At 51.1% G+C, this 20,574-nt stretch overlaps 1 protein-coding gene across 1 annotated transcript in view; it reads right to left on the bottom strand.

Annotated features, from left to right (window-relative positions):
• Positions 1–250: 250 nt before the first annotated feature.
• LOC132587690 (histone-lysine N-methyltransferase SETDB1-like) overlaps positions 251–20,574 on the bottom strand; it is a 29,133-nt gene continuing 8,809 nt past the window's right edge. Inside the window, exons 5-12 of the mRNA XM_060260052.1 lie at positions 18,736–18,835; positions 16,884–17,000; positions 11,863–12,064; positions 9,683–9,756; positions 7,015–7,205; positions 5,526–5,655; positions 4,555–4,693; positions 251–419 (exon numbers count right to left, since the gene is read on the bottom strand). Coding sequence (XP_060116035.1) covers positions 251–419; positions 4,555–4,693; positions 5,526–5,655; positions 7,015–7,205; positions 9,683–9,756; positions 11,863–12,064; positions 16,884–17,000; positions 18,736–18,835 — 1,122 coding nt within the window. The remainder of the gene's footprint in view (positions 420–4,554; positions 4,694–5,525; positions 5,656–7,014; positions 7,206–9,682; positions 9,757–11,862; positions 12,065–16,883; positions 17,001–18,735; positions 18,836–20,574) is intronic.

A 20,574-nucleotide genomic window follows, 5' to 3' on the forward strand; every position in this document is an offset into this window, starting at 1 on the left:
GGACTCTGAACGAAGCCACTCGGCAAAGCAGAGGTGTGCATAACGTTCGGGCTATGCACAGGACGTTACGGCCCCTTTCTAACGGCGGGCGACCCTGGTGCGAGAACTCTTCTCCCGGATCAGAAACTCGGTCCCGAAGCACACGACACTGGCACGTACAGCCCTCCCCCGACGCACCACACTGGTGTGCATGCCCCCCCCCACCGGTTTTCGCTAGCTTTCCATGCAACGTTCCTCAAAACGCCACCGCTTACCGAAATTGCTGGGTCACCCCAGTCCTCGCGACGGGACCTGGTTCGCCCAGGACAGGAGAAGGCGGGGAAGACGGTCCCGATCCGACTGAGCCCGGACGCAGGAACGAAGTGCTCTTCTTGGCCACCTGTTGCTTTTTGGACTGGGCCAGCTGGCTCTCTGGACTGCTGTGCGGAAAGGAGGGGGGAGCAAAGCAGAAGAGAGTTGGGTGCGGAACTCCGAAGTGGCGGGCGGATGTCTGAAACAGGGCTCTGGTGTCAGAACTTGTAACTTTTGCTCTATTTGCCTTGACCAAACTGACTCATGCTGTAACTTAGTAATAACATAGAGTGCCTGGCCACAGCAATTAACCCTGGCCCCTTTGCTATGCCAAATATTTAGGGCAGTAGGGCAGGCGGCAGATAGTCTCTGCTTAACATCCCCAGGTGCCCTTTGAAGACAGGCCGTTTGGCCTTCACAACGGGGGAGCATCCCCCCTTCTGATAACGAAGGCTGGGAAAAGAGACACTTGTCTGTGACCATGTGAATGATAGCTTTATTGTACTTTACTGATGGCATAAAATGTAACCAACTGCCAAGAATTGGCATTACTGTTATTCCGTTGCTCTAGCACTGTAGTTCTTCAATAAAGATCCTAACTTTGTAACAAGTCTTGGAATCGTCTGAAGTTCGTCCCAGTTCTGACATCCGGGAGCACTGAAAGATGGGTGTTACGCAGGGGTGGGATTCTAGCAGGAGCTCCTTTGCGTATTAGGCCACGCCCCCCTGCTGTAGCCAATCCTCCTGGAGCTTGCGAGGCTCTTTTTTGTGAGCTCTTGGAGGATTGGCTGCATCAGGGGTGCGTGGCCTAATAGGCAAAGCAGCTCCTGCTAGAATTCCATCCCTGGTTATGCCGACTGGGGATTGCTGGGAGGACCGCGGAGGTCCTTTGGACTTCTCGGGGGATTCATCCGATTGGCTGCGTGGAGTAAAATAAAATTGTTTTGGCACAGGCTTGCCACCACTGTATTTTTTAATCCTCTCTCCTTTTTTCCCCAGTGCATTTTTTAACAATTGCTCCTCCTCTCGTGCCCTGCATTTGGACTTTCCTGTGTGTGCCTCTGCCTCCAGAGGCGGACATCTTGTGGTTGGCTCCTCTTCTGGCAATCGCCATTTTGTGGTTGCGCCCTCCCCCCCCACCCGCCCACATTCTATGTCACCGCACCTCAAAAAGGATATTATAGCATTGGAAAAAGTGCAAAAAAGGGCAACTGGAGTGACAGAAGGTTTGGAACACTTTCCCTATGAAGAAAGGTTAAAATCCTTGGGGCTCTTTAGTTCAGAGAAACATCGACTGCGGGGTGACGTGATAGAGGTTGACAAGATTATGCATGGGACGGAAAAGGTAGAGAAAGAAGTACTTTTCTCCCTTTCTCACAATACAAGAACTTGTGGGCATTCGATGAAATTGCTGAGCAGTCGGGTTAGAACGGATAAAAGGACGTCCTTCTTCACCTAAAGGGTGATTAACATATGGAATTCACTGCCACAGGAGGTGGTGGTGGATACAAGCATAGCCAGCTTCAAGAGGGGGTTAGAGAAAAATATGGAGCAGAGGTCCATCAGTGGCTATTAGCCACAGTGTGTATGTGTGTGTGTGTATATATATATATATATTGGCCACTGTGTGACACAGAGTGTTGGACTGGAGGGGCCATTGGCCTGATCCAACAGGGCTTCTCTTATGTTCTTATGAGACACAGAGTGTTGGACTGGATGGGCCAGTGGCCTGATCCAACATGGCTTCTCTGATGTTCTTATGTGACACAGAGTGTTGGACTGGAGGGGCCATTGGCCTGATCCAACATGGCTTCTCTTATGTTCTTATGAGACACAGAGTGCTGGATTGGATGGGCCATTGGCCTGATCCAACATGGCTTCTCTTCTGTTCTTATGAGACACAGAGTGTTGGACTGGAGGGGCCACTGGCCTGATCCAACATGGCTTCTCTTCTGTTCTTATGTGACACAGAGTGTTGGACTGGAGGGGCCACTGGCCTGATCCAACAGGGCTTCTCTTATGTTCTTATGTGACACAGAGTGTTGGACTGGAGGGGCCATTGGCCTGATCCAACATGGCTTCTCTTATGTTCTTATGAGACACAGAGTGCTGGATTGGATGGGCCATTGGCCTGATCCAACATGGCTTCTCTTCTGTTCTTATGAGACACAGAGTGTTGGACTGGAGGGGCCACTGGCCTGATCCAACATGGCTTCTCTTCTGTTCTTATGTGACACAGAGTGTTGGACTGGAGGGGCCACTGGCCTGATCCAACAGGGCTTCTCTTATGTTCTTATGTGACACAGAGTGTTGGACTGGAGGGGCCATTGGACTGATCCAACATGGCTTCTCTTCTGTTCTTATGAGACACAGAGTGTTGGACTGGAGGGGCCACTGGCCTGATCCAACATGGCTTCTCTTCTGTTCTTATGTGACACAGAGTGTTGGACTGGAGGGGCCACTGGCCTGATCCAACATGGCTTCTCTTCTGTTCTTATGAGACACAGAGTGTTGGACTGGAGGGGCCACTGGCCTGATCCAACATGGCTTCTCTTCTGTTCTTATGAGACACAGAGTGTTGGACTGGATGGGCCACTGGCCTGATCCAACATGGCTTCTCTTCTGTTCTTATGAGACACAGAGTGTTGGACTGGATGGGCCACTGGCCTGATCCAACAGGGCTTCTCTTCTGTTCTTATGTGACACAGAGTGTTGGACTGGATGGGCCACTGGCCTGATCCAACAGGGCTTCTCTTCTGTTCTTATGTGACATAGAGTGTTGGACTGGAGGGGCCATTGGCCTGATACAACATGGCTTCTCTTTATATTCTCATGTCGGGCTCCAAAACGTTTGGGAAGGGACTGTGGCTCACTCAGCACCGGCCCGACGGCACATGGCACCCTAGGCAGACTGGTGGTCTGCTGCCCCCCCTCCAAAGCGCCACACCCCACATCTACCCCCCCTCTGTGTTGCCACGGCACCCCACGCCTCCTCTTCCTTCCCTTCCCCGCCCCAGGTATATTTTAATGCCAGGAAGGGTGCTCGCGCACCCCTTCCAGGCTGTTTAAAGACTGCCACAACCCCACCAATTAGCTGATCAGTGGGTAAAACCACACTGTGTCCTCACTCAATGTCCAGGCAGGCCAGCGGCTACACTAACGAACCGCGTCCCGAAAGGACGCCACTGCTGCTCCCTCCTCCTCCCGGGGCGCCCTTTAGACAGCCTGGGAGTGGTACGTAATTGCCCTTACCGGCATTAAAATAGACCTGGGCTGGAGAAGAAAAAGAGGAGGCGGCAAGGGGGGGGGGGCAAACTCGGCATTTGCCTAGGGGGAAGGCTGAATTCAGAGTCCCCACCCTGCTGGCATGGCGTTCGATCCCCGGCATCTCCAATTAAAAAGAACCAGGCAGGAGGTGATGGGAAAGACTTCAGCCTGAGACCCTGGAGAGCCATGGAGAGGGGCCATAGCTCAGTGGCAGAGCCTCTGCTTGGCATGCAGAAGGTCCCAAGTTCAATCCCCTGCAGCATCTCCAGTTCAAAGGACCAGGCAGGAGGTGATGGGAAAGACCTCAGCCTGAGACCCTGGAGAGCCATGGAGAGGGGCCATAGCTCAGTGGCAGAGCATCTGCTTGGCATGCAGAAGGTCCCAGGTTCAATCCCCGGCATCTCCAGCTAAAAGGACCAGGCAGGAGGTGATGGGAAAGACCTCAGCCTGAGACCCTGGAGAGCCATGGAGAGGGGCCATAGCTCAGGGGCAGAGCCTCCACTCGGCATGCAGAAGGTCCCAGGTTCAATCCCCGGCATCTCCAGCTAAAAGGATCAGGCAGGAGGTGATGGGGAAGACCTCAGCCTGAGACCTTGGAGAGCCATGGAGAGGGGCCATAGCTCAGTGGCAGAGCCTCTGCTTGGCATGCAGAAGGTCCCAGGTTCAATCCCCGGCATCTCCAGCTAAAAGGATCAGGCAGGAGGTGATGGGGAAGACCTCAGCCTGAGACCTTGGAGAGCCATGGAGAGGGGCCATAGCTCAGGGGCAGAGCCTCCACTCGGCATGCAGAAGGTCCCAGGTTCAATCCCTGGTATCGCCAGTTAAAAGCACCAGGTAGGAGGTGATGGGAAAGACCTCCGCTTGAGACTCTGGAGAGCCACTACCAGACTGAGTAGACAAGACTGACTGTGACAGACCAAGGTGGTCTAGTTCAGCAGAAGGCTGCTTCCTGCGTTCACGTGACCCCCCCACTACAAAATGATTGATCCAACTTACTCCACGTCGACAAACTGAGGTGAAACTGGCTGCGACACCATAATCGGCATCGGGGGCTGCTCCAGGGGCTTAAATGGTGTGCTGGTTCCGGTTAAGTCATGGATGTACTGAACCACTGGACCTTTGCTCCGGACGGCACCTGGCGGGGTGAGGGGGGGGGAAATGTGGAGTTAGCGTGACAAACTCCGGGAACTGTTTCTAGAAGAAGATTGCAGATTTATACCCAGCCCTTATCAATGAATTAGAGACTCAGAGCGGCTCACAATCTCCTTTCCCTTCCTCCCCCACAACAGACACCCTGAGAGGTAGATGAAGATATTGGATTTATATCCCGCCCTCCACTCCGAAGAGTCTCAGAGCGGCTCACAATCTCCTTTACCTTCCCCCCCACAACAGACACCCTGTGAGGTAGATGAAGATATTGGATTTATATCCTGCCCTCCACTCCGAAGAGTCTCAGAGCGGCTCACAATCTCCTTTCCCTTCCTCCCCCACAACAGACACCCTGTGAGGTAGATGAAGATATTGGATTTATATCCCGCCCTCCACTCCGAAGAGTCTCAGAGCGGCTCACAATCTCCTTTCCCTTCCTCCCCCACAACAGACACCCTGTGAGGTGGGTGGAGCTGGAGAGGGCTCTCATAGCAGCTGCCCTTTCAAGGACAACTCCTGCCAGAGCGCTGGCTGACTCAAGGCCATTCCAGCAGCTGCAAGGGGAGGAGTGGGGAATCCAACCCGGTTCTCCCAGATAAGAGAGCTCTGGCTGACCCAAGGCCATTCCAGCAGCTGCAAGTGGAGGAGTGGGGAATCAAACCCGGTTCTCCCAGATAAGAGAGCTCTGACTGACCCAAGGCCATTCCAGCAGCTGCAAGTGGAGGAGTGGGGAATCAAACCCGGTTCTCCCAGATAAGAGTCTGCACACTTCACCACGACACCAAACTGGCTCTCCAGATGGATGGATTCTGGCATACCAACATTCGGCCGGGTCCTCATTTGTCCCCCTTGTTTCTTCTCCTGGGTGGACGCCGTGGAGGTCTTCATGCTGAACATGGGCTCCAGGCGGGTTGAGCCTCGGTAGATCCACTCGCAGCGCTTGTCATCCTGGAAGGCGGAAGAAGGACAAAACTGTGGCCAAGGGCAAGCAGAAGGAACTAGAAGCTCACCCTGAACTTCTGCAGCGGTGCCTCCCCCACTGCACCCTTCTTCTCCCACATGGAACTCACTGTCACAGGAAGGAAGAGCAGCTACAAGCATAGACAGCTTCAAGAGGGGACCGGATGAACATCTGGAGCACAGCATCACTGGCTATTAGCCACAAGGTACATAAGAACAGAAGAGAAGCCCTGTTGGATCAGGCCAATGGCCCATCCAGTCCAACACTCTGTGTCACACAGTGGCCAATATACGTGTGTGTGTACAGATGGAACTTTCTGTCGGGGGAAGTGATGCACTGTATTCTTGGTGATGGGGGGGAGCCAAGAGTGGAAGGGCTTCTAGTGTCCGGGCCCACTGATGGACCTCCTGATAACCCTGGAGTTTTGCCCACTTTGTGACACAGAGTGTTGGACTGGATGGGCCATTGGCCTGATCTAACATGGCTTCTCTTCTGTTCTTATGTGACACAGAGTGTTGGACTGGGTGGGCCATTGGCCTGATCCAACATGGCTTCTCTTCTGTTCTTATGTGACACAGAGTGTTGGACTGGATGGGACATTGGCCTGATCCAACATGGCTTCTCTTATGTTCTTATGTGACACAGAGTGTTGGACTGGAGGGGCCACTGGCCTGATCCAACATGGCTTCTCTTATGTTCTTCTGTGACACAGAGTGTTGGACTGGAGGGGCCACTGGCCTGATCCAACAGGGCTTCTCTTATGTTCTTCTGTGACACAGAGTGTTGGACTGGAGGGGCCACTGGCCTGATCCAACAGGGCTTCTCTTATGTTCTTATGTGACACAGAGTGTTGGACTGGATGGGCCATTGGCCTGATCCAACATGGCTTCTCTTATGTTCTTATGTGACAGAGTGTTGGACTGGATGGGCCTTTGGCCTGATCCAACATGGCTTCTCTTATGTTCTTATGTGACACAGAGTGTTGGACTGGAGGGGCCACTGGCCTGATCCAACAGGGCTTCTCTTATGTTCTTATGTGACACAGAGTGTTGGACTGGAGGGGCCACTGGCCTGATCCAACAGGGCTTCTCTTATGTTCTTATGTGACACAGAGTGTTGGACTGGATGGGCCATTGGCCTGATCCAACATGGCTTCTCTTATGTTCTTATGTGACAGAGTGTTGGACTGGATGGGCCTTTGGCCTGATCCAACATGGCTTCTCTTATGTTCTTACATTCCAACATGGCAAAGCTCAAGCAGTAATGGGGAGAGGGGGAAGCTCATAGCGCAGAGACCCACCACACCAAAAGCAACCGTGATTCAGCACGAGAAGAGGGAAGCTTACCAGGAAGAGGATTTTGACCAGGCTCCCGTCGACTTCCTCCACCCGGGACTTCCACCAGGTCCCGTCCCACTCCGTTTTGATGAGCTGGCCGCTCTTGAGCAGAACCATGGGGCGGTTGGGGTAGGCCGTGACGTACTCTTCGATGAAATCCCGGCAGGAAATGTCCTCGATGTCTTCCCAAGACTTTTTGACTGCCCAAAGAGAAATTGCATGATCAAACTAATGTTAGGAAGAACTTCCTGACAGTTAGAGCGGCTCCTCAGTGGAAGAAGAAGAAGACTGCAGATTTATACCCCGCCCTTCTGCCTGAATCAGAGACTAAGAGTGGCTCACAATCTCCTTGATCTTCCTCCCCCCCAACAGACACCCTGTGAGGTGGCTGGGGCTGAGAGAGCTCTCACAGAAGCTGCCCTTTCAAGGACAGAGACTCAGAGCGGCTTACAATCTCTTATGTCTTCTCCCCCTCACAAAAGACACCCTGTGAGGTGGGTGGGGCTGAGAGAGCTCTCACAGAAGCTGCCCTTCCAAGGACAACTCCCATGAGAGCTATGGCTGACCCAAGGCCAGTCCTGCAGCTGCAGGTGGAGGAGTGGGGAATCAAACCCAGTTCTCCCAGATGAGAGTCCGCACACTTCACCACTACACCCTCGGGAGGTGGTGGGCTCCCCTTCCTTGGAGGTTTTTAAACAGAGGCTAGATGGCCATCTGACAGCAATGCTGACCCTGTGAATTACTGAAATTTACTAAACCTACCGTGTCCACAGCAAATAACCATGCCGCACCAATTTTTCTTATGCATTGCTCAATATAATCATAAACATTCCCAAAATACCATCATACTCAAGACTGCTACAGAACAGCCACTGTCTCCAGATTTTGATGCAATCATTCAGGGCAAGAGGGGTCAGTTATCAGAAACCGTTAAATAAACTAAATATTGCAGGAGTGCTAACCTTTAAAGCATCATTAGGGTTTGTAGAATCTTTCGGGCTCAAGTGCAGTGTTCTACTGGAGAAAGTTTTCCTTCCAGACGTTTCATTCTCGGCTGCGGAGAACATCCTCAGTGGCGTTGCAGCCGGAGCAGGCGCTCTAACCTTCTTGGTTGCTGTGCACTGAGCAGCCAAGAAGGTCAGAGAGCCTGCTCCGGCTGCAACGCCACTGAGGATGTTCTCCGCAGATGAGAACGAAACGTCTGGAAGGAAAACTTTCTCCAGTAGAACACTGCACTTGAGCCCGAAAGATTCTACAAACCCTAATGATGTTACCAGCCGTGAAAACCTGAAATCTTTTAAGCATATTTGAAGCTTTTAAAAAATCTTTGTGCCTGTCTGTGTCCTTTATAATGTTTTTATCTCCACTACATACATAGACCACAAAGGCCTCCCTGCTTCTAGAAATTATGACACATGGCCCAGGCCATATTATGGGCTACTATGGCCCAGCGGGAACTCTCCCAACTCCGCAGGGCCTGTAAAACTGAATCGTTCCGGCTGGCATATAACATCTAAAATGGGAGAGAGATGCCAACCCACCTGGATCTGACTATATCATTGCCTCTAAGGAACACTGACAGTTACTGTAAAAAAACCCCAAACCAACCTGAAAGGAATTTTTAGGCAATTGTCTGCACTATTCTAACATATAGCACCGTGACATTTTTATGTTTCTAAGACTGTAAATGATGTACTTGTTTTTGATGCCGTTTTGGATTGTTAGCAGCAGAGGGCTCTCACAGCAGCTGCCCTTTCAAGGACAGAGTCTCAGAGCAGCCTACAATCTCCTTTACCATCGACCCCGCCTTTACCAACAGACACCCTGTGAGGTGGGTAGGGCTGGAGAGGGCACTCACAGCAGCTGCCCTTTCAAGGACAGAGCGGCTCACAATCTCCTTTCCCATCCTCCCCCACAACCGACACCCTGTGAGGTGGGTGAGGCTGAGAGAGCTCTCCCAGAAGCTTTCCTTTCAAGGACAGAGTCTCAGAGCAGCTCACAATCTCCTTTCCCTTCCTCCCCCACAACAGACACCCTGTGAGGTGGGTGAGGCTGAGAGAGCTCTCCCAGAAGCTGCCCTTTCAAGGACAGAGTCTCAGAGCAGCTCACAATCTCCTTTCCCTTCCTCCCCCACAACCGACACCATGTGAGGTGGGTGAGGCTGAGAGAGCTCTCCCAGAAGCTGCCCTGTCAAGGACAGAGTCTCAGTCACAATCTCCTTTCCCTTCCTCCTCCACAACAGGCACCCTGTGAGGCGAGTGGGGTTGAGAGAGCTCTTACAGCAGCTGCCCTTTCAAGGACAACTCCTGTGAAAGCTACGGCTGACCCAAGGCCGTTCCAGCAGCTGCAAGTGGAGGAGTGGGGAATCAAAACCAGTTTTCCCAGACAAGTCTGTACATCTCACCACCATACCAAAGTAATAGAAATAAAGTGCACAATTGTATCATCCCGAAACCATCCCCTACCGCCCCCTGCCCGGTCCTTCCACAAAACCGGTCCCTGGTGCCAAAAAGGTTGGGGACGGCGGCACTTGCAGAAAGGCCGGGATAGAGATTTGATTAATAAATAAATAACTAAAATCAATCCCCAGTGCTTTTGAAGGGCCAGGACTGAAGGGGAGTTCTAAGATGCCCTGGGCAGCACGGAAGGAAACGGCAGCCAGAGCAGGAGGACTCACGTGGCCGGCAGATCAGGTACAGCTCAGTCTGGACGACATAAGAGGCGTAACCGTCATCGAAGAAGATCAGGAACCTGGAAGGAGAGAGTGTAGTGAGGCTGACAGTTGCTTCAGAGAAAGTGAAAAGGCATCAGGTGGTGAAGGAGGCAGCAGCCGGGACAAAGGTGACTCTAACAGTTAAAGGTCCACGCAAGATGGAAGATAAATTGGGGGAAGGGGCAGTCCTATCCACCCCTTTCATTGTAATGTCAGGAGAGCCCTGCTGGATCAGACAATGGAGGGTACACCTAGTCCTCTGAGAAGATCAGAAGAGCCCTGGTGGATCAGACCAATGAAGGTCCATCTAGTCCAGCCTCCTGTCTCACGCAGTGGCCACCCAGTTCCTCTGGAGGGCCAACAACAGGGCAGAGAGGCCGAGGCCTTCCCCTGAGAAGAGCATCAGAAGAGCTCTGCTGGGTGAGACCAGGGAGGGTCCATCTAGTCCAGCCTCCTGTCTCACACAGTGGCCAACCAGTTCCTCTGGAGGGCCCATAACAGGGCAGAGAGGCTGAGACCTTCCCCAAGAAGAACATCAGAAGAGCCCTGCTGGATCAGACCAGGGAGGGTCCATCTAGTCCAGCCTCCTGTCTCACACAGTGGCCACCCAGTTCCTCTGGAGGGCCCAGAACAGGGCAGAGAGGCTGAGGCCTTCCCCTGAGAAGAACCTCAGAAGAGCCCTGCTGGGTCAGACCAGGGAGGGTCCGTCTAGTCCAGCCTCCTGTCTCACACAGTGGCCAACCAGTTCCTCTGGAGGGCCAACAACAGGGCAGAGAGGTTGAGATATTCCCCGAGAAGAACATCAGAAGAGCCCTGCTGGATCAGACCAGGGAGGGTTCATCTAGTCCAGCCTCCTGTCTCTCACAGTGGCCAACCAGTTGCTCTAGAGGGCCAACAACAGGGCAGAGAGGCGAAGGCCTTCCCCTGAGATCATCAGAAGAGCCCTGCTGGATCAGACCAATGAAGGTCCATCTAGTCCAGTCTCCTGTCTCACACAGTGGCCGACCAGTTCCTCTGAAGGGCCAACAATAGGGCAGAGAGGCCGAGGACTTCATAAGAACATGAGAAGAGCCCTGTGGCTTAGACCAGTGAGGGTTCATCTAGTCCAGCCTCCTGTCTCACCCAGTGGCCAACCAGTTCCTCTGGAGGGCCAACAACAGGGCAGAGAGCCCATGGCATTCTCCTGAGAAGAGCATCAGAAGAGCCCTGCTGGGTCAGACCAGGGAGGGTCCATCTAGTCCAGCCTCCAGTCTCACACAGAGGCCAGCCAGTTCCTCTGGAGGGCCAACAACAGGGTAGAGAGTCTGAAGTCTTTTCCTGAGAAGAGCATCAGAAGACCCCTGCTGGGTCAGAGCAGCTGACCACAGTCTGAGGCAGGATGCTGGACAAGACGATGCACAGGTCTGATCCAGTAAAGCTCCTCTTATATTCTTGTACCAGGCTACACAACCACTCCCAGGTAATAGAGAAATACCACCACCACCACCACCCCACACACACACCTTTAAGGCCAGGGTTTTACACATGCTATGAATCGAGGAGTAAGAAACTTGGGAACAAATGATTGCGATAAATACAACAAGATCATGGCTGGGCTCCTGGATGAAAGCCCAACAAAGTAGCCCCCCCTCCTCAAGTCAGAGTCCAATTTCCTAGGCAAGAACATATGAACATCTGAAGCTGCCTTCTACTGAATCAGACCCTCCTTGGTCCATCAAAGTCAGTCTTGTCTGCTCAGACTGGTAGCGGCTCTCCAGGGTCTAAAGCGGAGGTTTTTCATGTCTACTTGCCTGGACCCTTTTTAGTTGGAGATGCTGGGGATTGAACCTGGGACCTTCTGCTTACCAAGCTGATGCTCTACCATTAAGCCACCATCCTTCCCCTAACTGGCAGCGGCTCTCCAGCTGAGGTTTTTCATGCCTCTTTGCCTGGACCCTTTTTAGTTGGAAATGCCAGGGATTGAACCTGGGACCTCCTGCTTCCCAAGCAGATGCTCTACCCCTGAGCCACCGTCCCTGTGCTCTCCCCAGGTTTTGAGCTTTCCAGGCTTTCAGTTCCCCACTCTTGGCATACAGAAACCTGGTCTGAACGGAACGTTATCCACCCCAACCAGCCAGGTGTCGAACGGGACGGCTTCGCCTGACCTCATTTTGTTCTTGATGTTCGGCGTCTCGGCCACGATGCCCGCGTACAGCCACATCTGGTTCCCATCCTTGTATTTGGCCACCACCCGGCTCCCGACGTTCAGGTTCTCGCCCGATGGATGATAGTCGTATGCGATGTGGTTCCCCGACAGCAAGCTCTTTCCTTTGTTGTCGAACTTCACTTTGTACTTCTTGCCGGCCCCTGTGGGAGACGAGGAAGGGCAACGATCGGTCGCCATCTCTGCACGGGACGAACCGAAATGCAGGAGGGCCAGAAGGGGGAGAGCCCTTCCCAGAGCGAAAGGAGACTTTCCTTGCAGTGGAGAAAGGAGCCATCATTCATGAAACAGATCTGCGGGACCCATCCAATTAAAGACACCTCTCCGCCGTGGTTCTATCCCCAAGGAACCCGGTTGTGTTGTTTTGAGAGGACACAGAATGTTCCATGTCAGGGATGGCCAAACATGCTTAACGTAAGAGCCACAGGAGATAAACGTCAGATGTTTGAGAGCCGCAAGACATGAACAAATATTAAACACGTGCCTTTGTTAAAGCTCTTAATATTTTCTTTGCACAGAAAGATAAAATACATCTGTATGCATTTTACAACACGGCCGTGCTAGTAGGAGACTTAAAAAAAAAAAATCAAAGCTGGGAATAACAGTCCCCATATGACCAGCATAGGGAAAGGTTAAGGAATTTTTTTTTGGCACCAGTAGGAGAAGGAAACACACCTCACTGACCACCGTTTGCATCCCTGTACATCTCTCTTTGCCTTGATACCAAGGTTAGTAGATACAGCTCCTACAAGAGCTATGAAACTAAGGGGGAACCCTGTGCCACCCTCTTTAATTCCGTCCTTCCTCCCAGTGGCCCCCCTAGTTCTTGTGCTCTTGCAAGCCTATTTCCCCCTCCTTCCTCTCTTCACACATGGCGGAAACAGTCGCCTACCTACGGGTCGACACTCAAAGGCCGACTGAGGTCCTGATGCTAAGCCTGCTTACTTGAGAGAAAGCCTGCATTAAGTTCCTCCTTGACCTCTGGGAGCCGCGCAATATGTGTGGAAGAGCCACGTGTGACTCCCGAGCAAACATTTGGCCGCCCCTGTCCTATGTAGCCCGGGACTCAGGCCCATAGCTACAGCGGGGCCCGAGGGGGACAGGCCCATCCTTTCAAACCCCTCTTCCAACTGTATGACCCCTCCTTTGATCACTGCCACTCTGAACAAGTAGATAGGGGAGGGACGGTGAAAGGGGGAGAAAGGGGAGAAAAGTAGAAAGGGGAGGGACGGTGGCTCAGTGGTAGAGCATCTGCTTGGGAAGCAGAAGGTCCCAGGTTCAATCCCTGGCATCTCCAAAAAAGGGTCCAGGCAAATAGGTGTGAAAACCTCAGCTTGAGACCCTGGAGAGCCGCTGCCAGTCTGAGAAGACAATATTGACTTTGATGGACCAAGGGTCTGATTCAGTATAAGGCAGCTTCATATGTTCATGTTCATAGATCCAAGTGGGCAGCCGTGTTGGTCTGAAGCAATAAACAGGGGTGGCCAACGGTAGCTCTCCTGATGTTTTTTGCCTACAACTCCCATCAGCCCCGGCCAGCATGGCCAATGGCTGGGGCTGATGGAAGTTGTAGGCAAAAAACATCTGGAGAGCTACCGTCGGCCACCCCTGTAATAGAACAAAGCAATAAAGTGCACCTTTAAGACCAACAAAGTTTTATTCAGAATGCAAGCTTTCGTATGCTCTTCAGCAGGCTTCCATCAGACAAAATGGGAATGGCAAGCCGTCTTTACATATAGAGAAATTGGACAGTGAGTTGGTATGCAGAGTCATTTTAAGGTGACTTTTTTCTTATGGCAAACTAGAATGTACTTCTCTTTTAGAACAGTGTATCAGAAAATTTGGGTTTTTTGCATTGATATGCTCAAATAGGGGATATGAACTGTTTATCTCCCACTAAAGGGTCCAGGCAAATAGGTGTGCAAAACCTCAGCTTGAGAGCCTGGAGAGCCGCTGCCAGTCTGAGAAGACAATACTGACTTTGATGGACCAAGGGTCTGATTCAGTAGAAGGCAGCTTCATATGTTCATATATTTTAGTGTACCCTTTTTTTCTAACGGTAAACTAGAATATGTTTCTCTTTTAGAACAGTGTATCAGAATATTTTGCTTTCTTGCACAGATATGCTCAAATAGGGGATATGGACTGTTTATCTCGTGACATATACTGGCTCATCTCCCACTATATTTTAATGTACCCTTTTTTTCTAATGGCAAACTAGAATGTGTTTCTCTTTTAAAACAGTGTATTGGAATATTTTGGGGGTTTTTGTATTGACATACTCAAATAGGGATAGTGGCTGTTTATCTTATTACATATATACTAACCCCTCTTCCACTATATTCTAATGCATTCTTTTCTTTTAATGGCAAACTATAATGTTGCTATAACTTCTTGAGATACTAATGCCCTCCATTTAAACCCGCAACTAAGAAGTCAGAACGACGTCCAGGTTTATGGCACTTCAGACCTATGACATGTCTGCTTTTTATCACCCTCCACTGCTCTTACAGCCCAGTTAACTATACTAAACAAACAAACGCAGACCCCAATTGGGGATTCTTTTGATCTGCTAAAAACATTCCCATGACTCTACATACCAACTCACCGCCCACTTTCTCTGTACTTAAAAGATGGCTTGCCATTCCATTGTGTCTGAAGTCTGCTTAAGAGCATACGAAAGCTTACATGCTGAATAAAACTTAGTTGGTCTTAAAGGTGCCACTTGTCTGCTGCTTTATTCTGAACAAGTAGTAGCCTTGCGGCTGGTCTTTTCGCTTTCTTCTCTCCCCTTCCCTAACGCAGCGTGCAGAGCAAACGAGAGAATCTTCTTGTAGCTAGCCTTTCACCACATTTCTGGGCACCACATTTTAAGAAGGATCTAGACAAGCTGGAAGGGGTCCAGAGGAGGGCGACAAAGATGGTGAGGGGTCTGGAGACCAAGTCCTATGAGGAAAGGTTGAAGGAGCTGGGGATGTTTAGCCTGGAGAGGAGGCGGCTGAGAGGTGATAGGACCACCATCTTCAAGTACTTGAAGGGCTGTCCTAGAGAGGATGGGGTGGAATTGTTTTCTGTGGCCCCAGAAGGTAGGACCAGAACCAATGGATTGAAATTGAATCAAAAGAGTTTCCAGCTCAACATTAGGAAGAACTTCCTGACTGTTAAGAGTGGTTCCTCAGTGGAACAGGCTTCCTCCTCGGGAGGTGGTGGGCTCTCCTTCCTTGGAGGTTTTTAAGCAGAGGCTGGATGGCCATCTGATAGCAATGAAGATCCTGTGAATTTAGGGGGAGGTGTTTGTGAGTTTCCTGCATTGTGCAGGGGTTGGACGCGATGACTCTGTAGGTCTCTTCCAATTCTAGGATTCTATGACTGTTAAGAGCGGTTCCTCAGTGGAACAGGCTTCCTCCTTGGGAGGTGGTGGGCTCTCCTTCCTTGGAGGTTTTTAAGCAGAGGCTAGATGGCCATCTGACAGCAATGAAGATCCTGTGAATTTTGGGGGAGGGATTTGTGAGTTTCCTGCCTTGTGTAGGGGGCTGAACTAGATATTGTGTGGCGCTCAAAGCCCCCACCGCCCTGTTGGCCACTTTGGACAAGGCAGCTGTCTCTTTAAATCACTTCTCTAACCAAAGCCAGCTGATGCTTGGCGAGTAAATTTAAAGTTGCTTTAATTCCACCTTTCCCTCACTCCCCCTCCATCTGTTTTCCTTCCTTCCTTTCCTTCCTTCCAGTTTGGTGTGGTGGTTAAGTGTGCAGACTCTTATCTGGGAGAACCGGGTCTGATTCCCCACTCCTCCACTTGCAGCTGCTGGAATGGCCTTGGGTCAGCCATAGCTATTGCAGGGGTTCTCCTTGAAAGGGCAGCTGCTGGGAGAGCCCTCTCAGCCCCACCCACCTCACAGGGAGTGTTGGTGGTGGGGGGGAAGAAAAGTAAAGGAGATTGTCAAGCCAGTTTGGTGTGATGGTTAAGTGTGTGGACTCTTATCCGGGAGAACCGGGTTTGATTCCCCACTCCTTCACTCACACCTGCTGGGATGGCCTGGGGTCAGCCATAGCTCTGGCAGAGGTTGTCCTTGAAAGGGCAGCTGCTGTGAGAGCCCTCTCAGCCCCACACAACTCACAGGGTGTCTGTTGTGGGGGGAGAAGATATGGGAAATTGTAAGCCACTCTGAGTCTTTGTCCTCGAAAGGGCAGCTGCTGTGAAATCCCTCTCAGCCCCACCCACCTCACAGGGAGGGTTGTGGGGGGGGAGAAGATATAGGAGATTGTAAGCCACTCTGAGTCTCTGATTCAGAGAGAAGGGCAGGGCATAAATCTGCAATTCTTCTTCTACTTCCTTCCTCCAGTTTGGTGTGAGAGCCAGTTTGGTGTAGTGGTTAAGTGTGCAGACTCTTATCTGAGAGAACCGGGTTTGATTCCCCACTCCTCCCCTTGCACCTGCTGGAATGGCCTTGGGTCAGCCAGAGCTCTCTTATCTGGGAGAACCGGGTTTGATTCCCCACTCCTCCACTTGCACCTGCTGGAATGGCCTTGGGTCAGCCATAGCTCTGGTAGAGGTTGTCCTTGAAAGGGCAGCTGCTGTGAGAGCCCTCTCAGCCCCACCTACCTCACAGGGTGTCTGTTGTGGGGGGAGAAGATATAGGCGATTGTAAGCCGCTCTGAGTCTCTGATTCAGAGAGAAGGGTGGGATATAAATCTGCAGTCTTCTTCTTCTTCTTCTCCCTCCCTCCCGGCTCTCAAACATCTGATGTTTTTTCTACGTGGCTCTTATGTTAAGCAAGTTTGGCCATCCCCAGTTCACCTCATTCAGAAATCTGGCTCCAGTGGATCTTTCTGGATGCACCATAATTTTTGTCATCGAGCACCCTGCTTCGGCGGACGTGAGAAAGAAACATAACCAACCCCTCCCCGCCCCCGGTCTTCTTATCCAGCCAATATGGAAGACGGCAAAGCGGTCCCACTCACCTACGGCTTGGATTGCGATCAGCGTCCCCTTGTGCCAGGTCTTGGTCCGCTTCTTGCCCAAGACGCGGTCGCCCACCACCAGGTCTCCATCTTGGGTGATTTCGCATCCAGGGCTGACTTGCAGGGACCCTGCCACAAGAGTTCTCATCAGGCCCCAGTGAAGAGGGCTGGTCTTCGAGAGGACCCCGTCCAACCCCGCCACCACTCGACCGCCTGCTCATCTGTCCCCAGTGGTCCCTAGCTGCCCAGCCATTTTGCATATGGGGGCCAGGAAGCTATTTTCTCCAGACCAGTTTGGCCAAGGATTCACTGCCACAGGAGGGGGTGGCAGCTACAAGCACAGACAGCTTCAAGAGGGGATTGGATCAACATATGGAGCAGAGGTCCATCAGTGGCTATTAGCCACAGTGAATTGTTGGAATTCTCTGTTTGGGGCAAGTCATGCTCTGTATTCTTGGTGCTTTGGGGGGGAGCACAGTGGGAAGGCTTCTAGTGTCCTGGCCCTCTGATGGACCTCCTGATGGCACCTGGGTTTTTTGACCACTGTGTGACACAGAGTGTTGGACTGGAGGGGCCGTTGGCCTGATCCAACATGGCTTCTCTTATGTTCTTAAGCGTGACATAGAGTGTTGGACTGGATGGGCCACTGGCCTGATCCAACATGGCTTCTCTTATGTTCTTAAGCGTGACATAGAGTGTTGGACTGGATGGGCCACTGGCCTGATCCAACATGGCTTCTCTTATGTTCTTAAGCGTGACATAGAGTGTTGGACTGGATGGGCCACTGGCCTGATCCAACATGGCTTCTCTTATGTTCTTAAGCGTGACATAGAGTGTTGGACTGGATGGGCCACTGGCCTGATCCAACATGGCTTCTCTTATGTTCTTAAGCGTGACATAGAGTGTTGGACTGGATGGGCCACTGGCCTGATCCAACATGGCTTCTCTTATGTTCTTAAGCGTGACATAGAGTGTTGGACTGGATGGGCCACTGGCCTGATCCAACAGGGCTTCTCTTATGTTCTTATGTGACACAGAGTGTTGGACTGGATGGGCCATTGGCCTGATCCAACATGGCTTCTCTTATGTTCTTATGTGACACAGAGTGTTGGACTGGATGGGCCACTGGCCTGATCCAACATGGCTTCTCTTATGTTCTTATGTCTGGGGCAGGGATGCTCTGTATTCTTGGTTCTTTGGGGGGGGGGCACAGTGGGAGGGCTTCTAGTGTCCTGGCCCCACTGATGGACCTCCTGATGGCACCTGGGTTTTTTGGCAACTGTGTGACACAGTGCTGGACTGGATGGGCCATTGGCGTGATCCAACATGGCTTCTCTTATGTTCTTGTGTGACACAGAGTGTTGGACTGGATGGGCCATTGGCCTGATCCGACATGGCTTCTCTTATGTTCTTCTGTGACACAGAGTGTTGGACTGGATGGGCCATGGGCCTGATCCAACATGGCTTCTCTTATGTTCTTCTGTGACACAGTGTTGGACTGGAGGGGCCACTGGCCTGATCCAACATGGCTTCTCTTATGTTCTTCTGTGACACAGTGTTGGACTGGAGGGGCCATTGGCCTGATCCAACATGGCTTCTCTTATGTCTGGGGCAGGGATGCTCTGTCTTCTGGGTGCTTGGGGGACAAGAGGGGGAGGGCTTCTGGTGTTTTAGCTCCACAGGTGGACCTCCTGATGGCCTCTGGGGTTTGGCCACTGTCTGCCACAGAGCGTTGGGCTGGAGGGGCCGCTGTCCCAGCCCAATATGGCTTCTTTCAAATCCTTCCCTTTTACAGAAACCTTGACTGGGACTCCAAGGACAGGACATAGAAATAGTCCGAAGAAATACTCACCTCTTTGGGAGTCCAGGCTGCCGGACTTTTTGTTCACCGCATCCATAAATTTCTGCACGTCCTGAGCCGACTTCCTCATGGCAGCCATGGCTTCTCGAAGCTACGGGAAGAAAACGAGGGGTGGGGGAAGCAAACGGTTTGTGTGACCGGACGTCTTTGCAGACCTGAAATCTGCCCTCGGGGGAGACGTGCACGCACCCAAGGGTGTAGAAAAGGGAGGCATAGGCATAAAAGGGCGAAAAGGACACAAAAAGGAACACTCGAGATGTGTGGCCGTGTTTGTCTGTAGCGGCAGAAAAGAGCCAGAGTCCGGTACCACCTTCAAGGGCATTTTTTTGGTGAATTACATTAAAACATAGCCTCGTAACGCTGTATTATAAGCAGCCCCGTGGCGCAGAGTGGCAGAGTTGCAGTCCTGCAGTCCAAAGCTCTGCTCACGATCTGAGTTCGATCCCCAGGGGAAGCTGGGTTTTCAGGTAGCCGGCTCAAGGTTGACTCAGCTGTCCATCCTTCCAAGGTTGGTAAAATGAGGACCCAGCTTGCTGGGGGGAAAGCGTAGATGACTGGGGAAGGCAATGGCAAACCACCCCATAAAAAGTCTGCCGTGAAAACGTTGCGAAAGCAGAGTCACCCCAGAGTCGGAAACGACTGGTGCTTGCACAAGGGACTACTTTTACCTTTTTAACGTTGTATTGTACTAATATAATAATATTCTTCCCCCCCCCACAATTGAAAGTTTTATTGTAATGCACACTGGGGCCAAGAATCCCAGCTACAAATACAAGTTGATGGGGTGTGAACTGACAGAGACTGACCAAGAGAGAGATCTTGGGGTCGTGGTAGATAACTCACTGAAAATGTCAAGACAGTGTGCGATTGCAATAAAAAAGAAAAGGGCAACTAGAATGATTTAAGGGTTGGAACACTTTAAGAACATAAGAACATAAGAGAAGCCATGTTGGATCAGGCCAATGGCCCATCCAGTCCAACACTCTGTATCACACAGTGGCCAAAAATTTATATATATGTATATATATGCATATATATATACACACTGTGGACCTCTGCTCCATATTTTTATCTAACCCCCTCTTGAAGCTGGCTATGCTTGTAGCTGCTACCACCTCCTGTGGCAGTGAATTCCACATGTTAATCACCCTTTGGGTGAAGAAGTACCTCCTTTTATCTGTTCTAACCCGAATGCTCAGCAATTTCATTGAATGCCCACGAGTTCTTGTATTGTGAGAAAGGGAGAAAAGGACTTCCTTCTCTGCTTTCTCCATCCCATGCATAATCTTGTAAACCTCTATCACGTCACCCCACAGTCAACGTTTCTCCAAGCTAAAGAGCCCCAAGCGTTTTAACCTTTCTTCATAGGGAAAGTGTTCCAAACCTTTAATCCTTCTAGTTGCCCTTTTCTGCACTTTTTCCAATGCTATAATATCCTTTTTGAGGTGCGGTGACCAGAATTGCACACAGTATTGTTCCATCAGGTAACATATAGGAAACCATATAGCAATGAAGCGAGATTCATAATTTTCTATAGGTGCTGAGATTGGACAGATATTTTGTTCATTATTAAATATTCCCATAATCGCTGCTGCCAGGCCAAAAGAGTTGGTGGGGCTCTGTCTATCCACTTTGCTGCTACTACACCTTCAACACTTATAACATTTGTGGCAGGGAGAGCGTCTGCGACTCAAAGTTCAGTTTTTCAGATAACAGCAAGCAGTTATCCGAAAAACTCATATCCTTTTATACATTTTGTTAGTCTTTAAGGTGCTACTGGACACTTGCCCTTTTCTACCGAAAAGGAAAGAGACATAGGAGGTGACGTTT

Source organism: Heteronotia binoei, chromosome 1 (assembly GCF_032191835.1).
Source record: "Heteronotia binoei isolate CCM8104 ecotype False Entrance Well chromosome 1, APGP_CSIRO_Hbin_v1, whole genome shotgun sequence".
NCBI classification, from domain to species: Eukaryota; Metazoa; Chordata; class Lepidosauria; order Squamata; family Gekkonidae; genus Heteronotia; species Heteronotia binoei.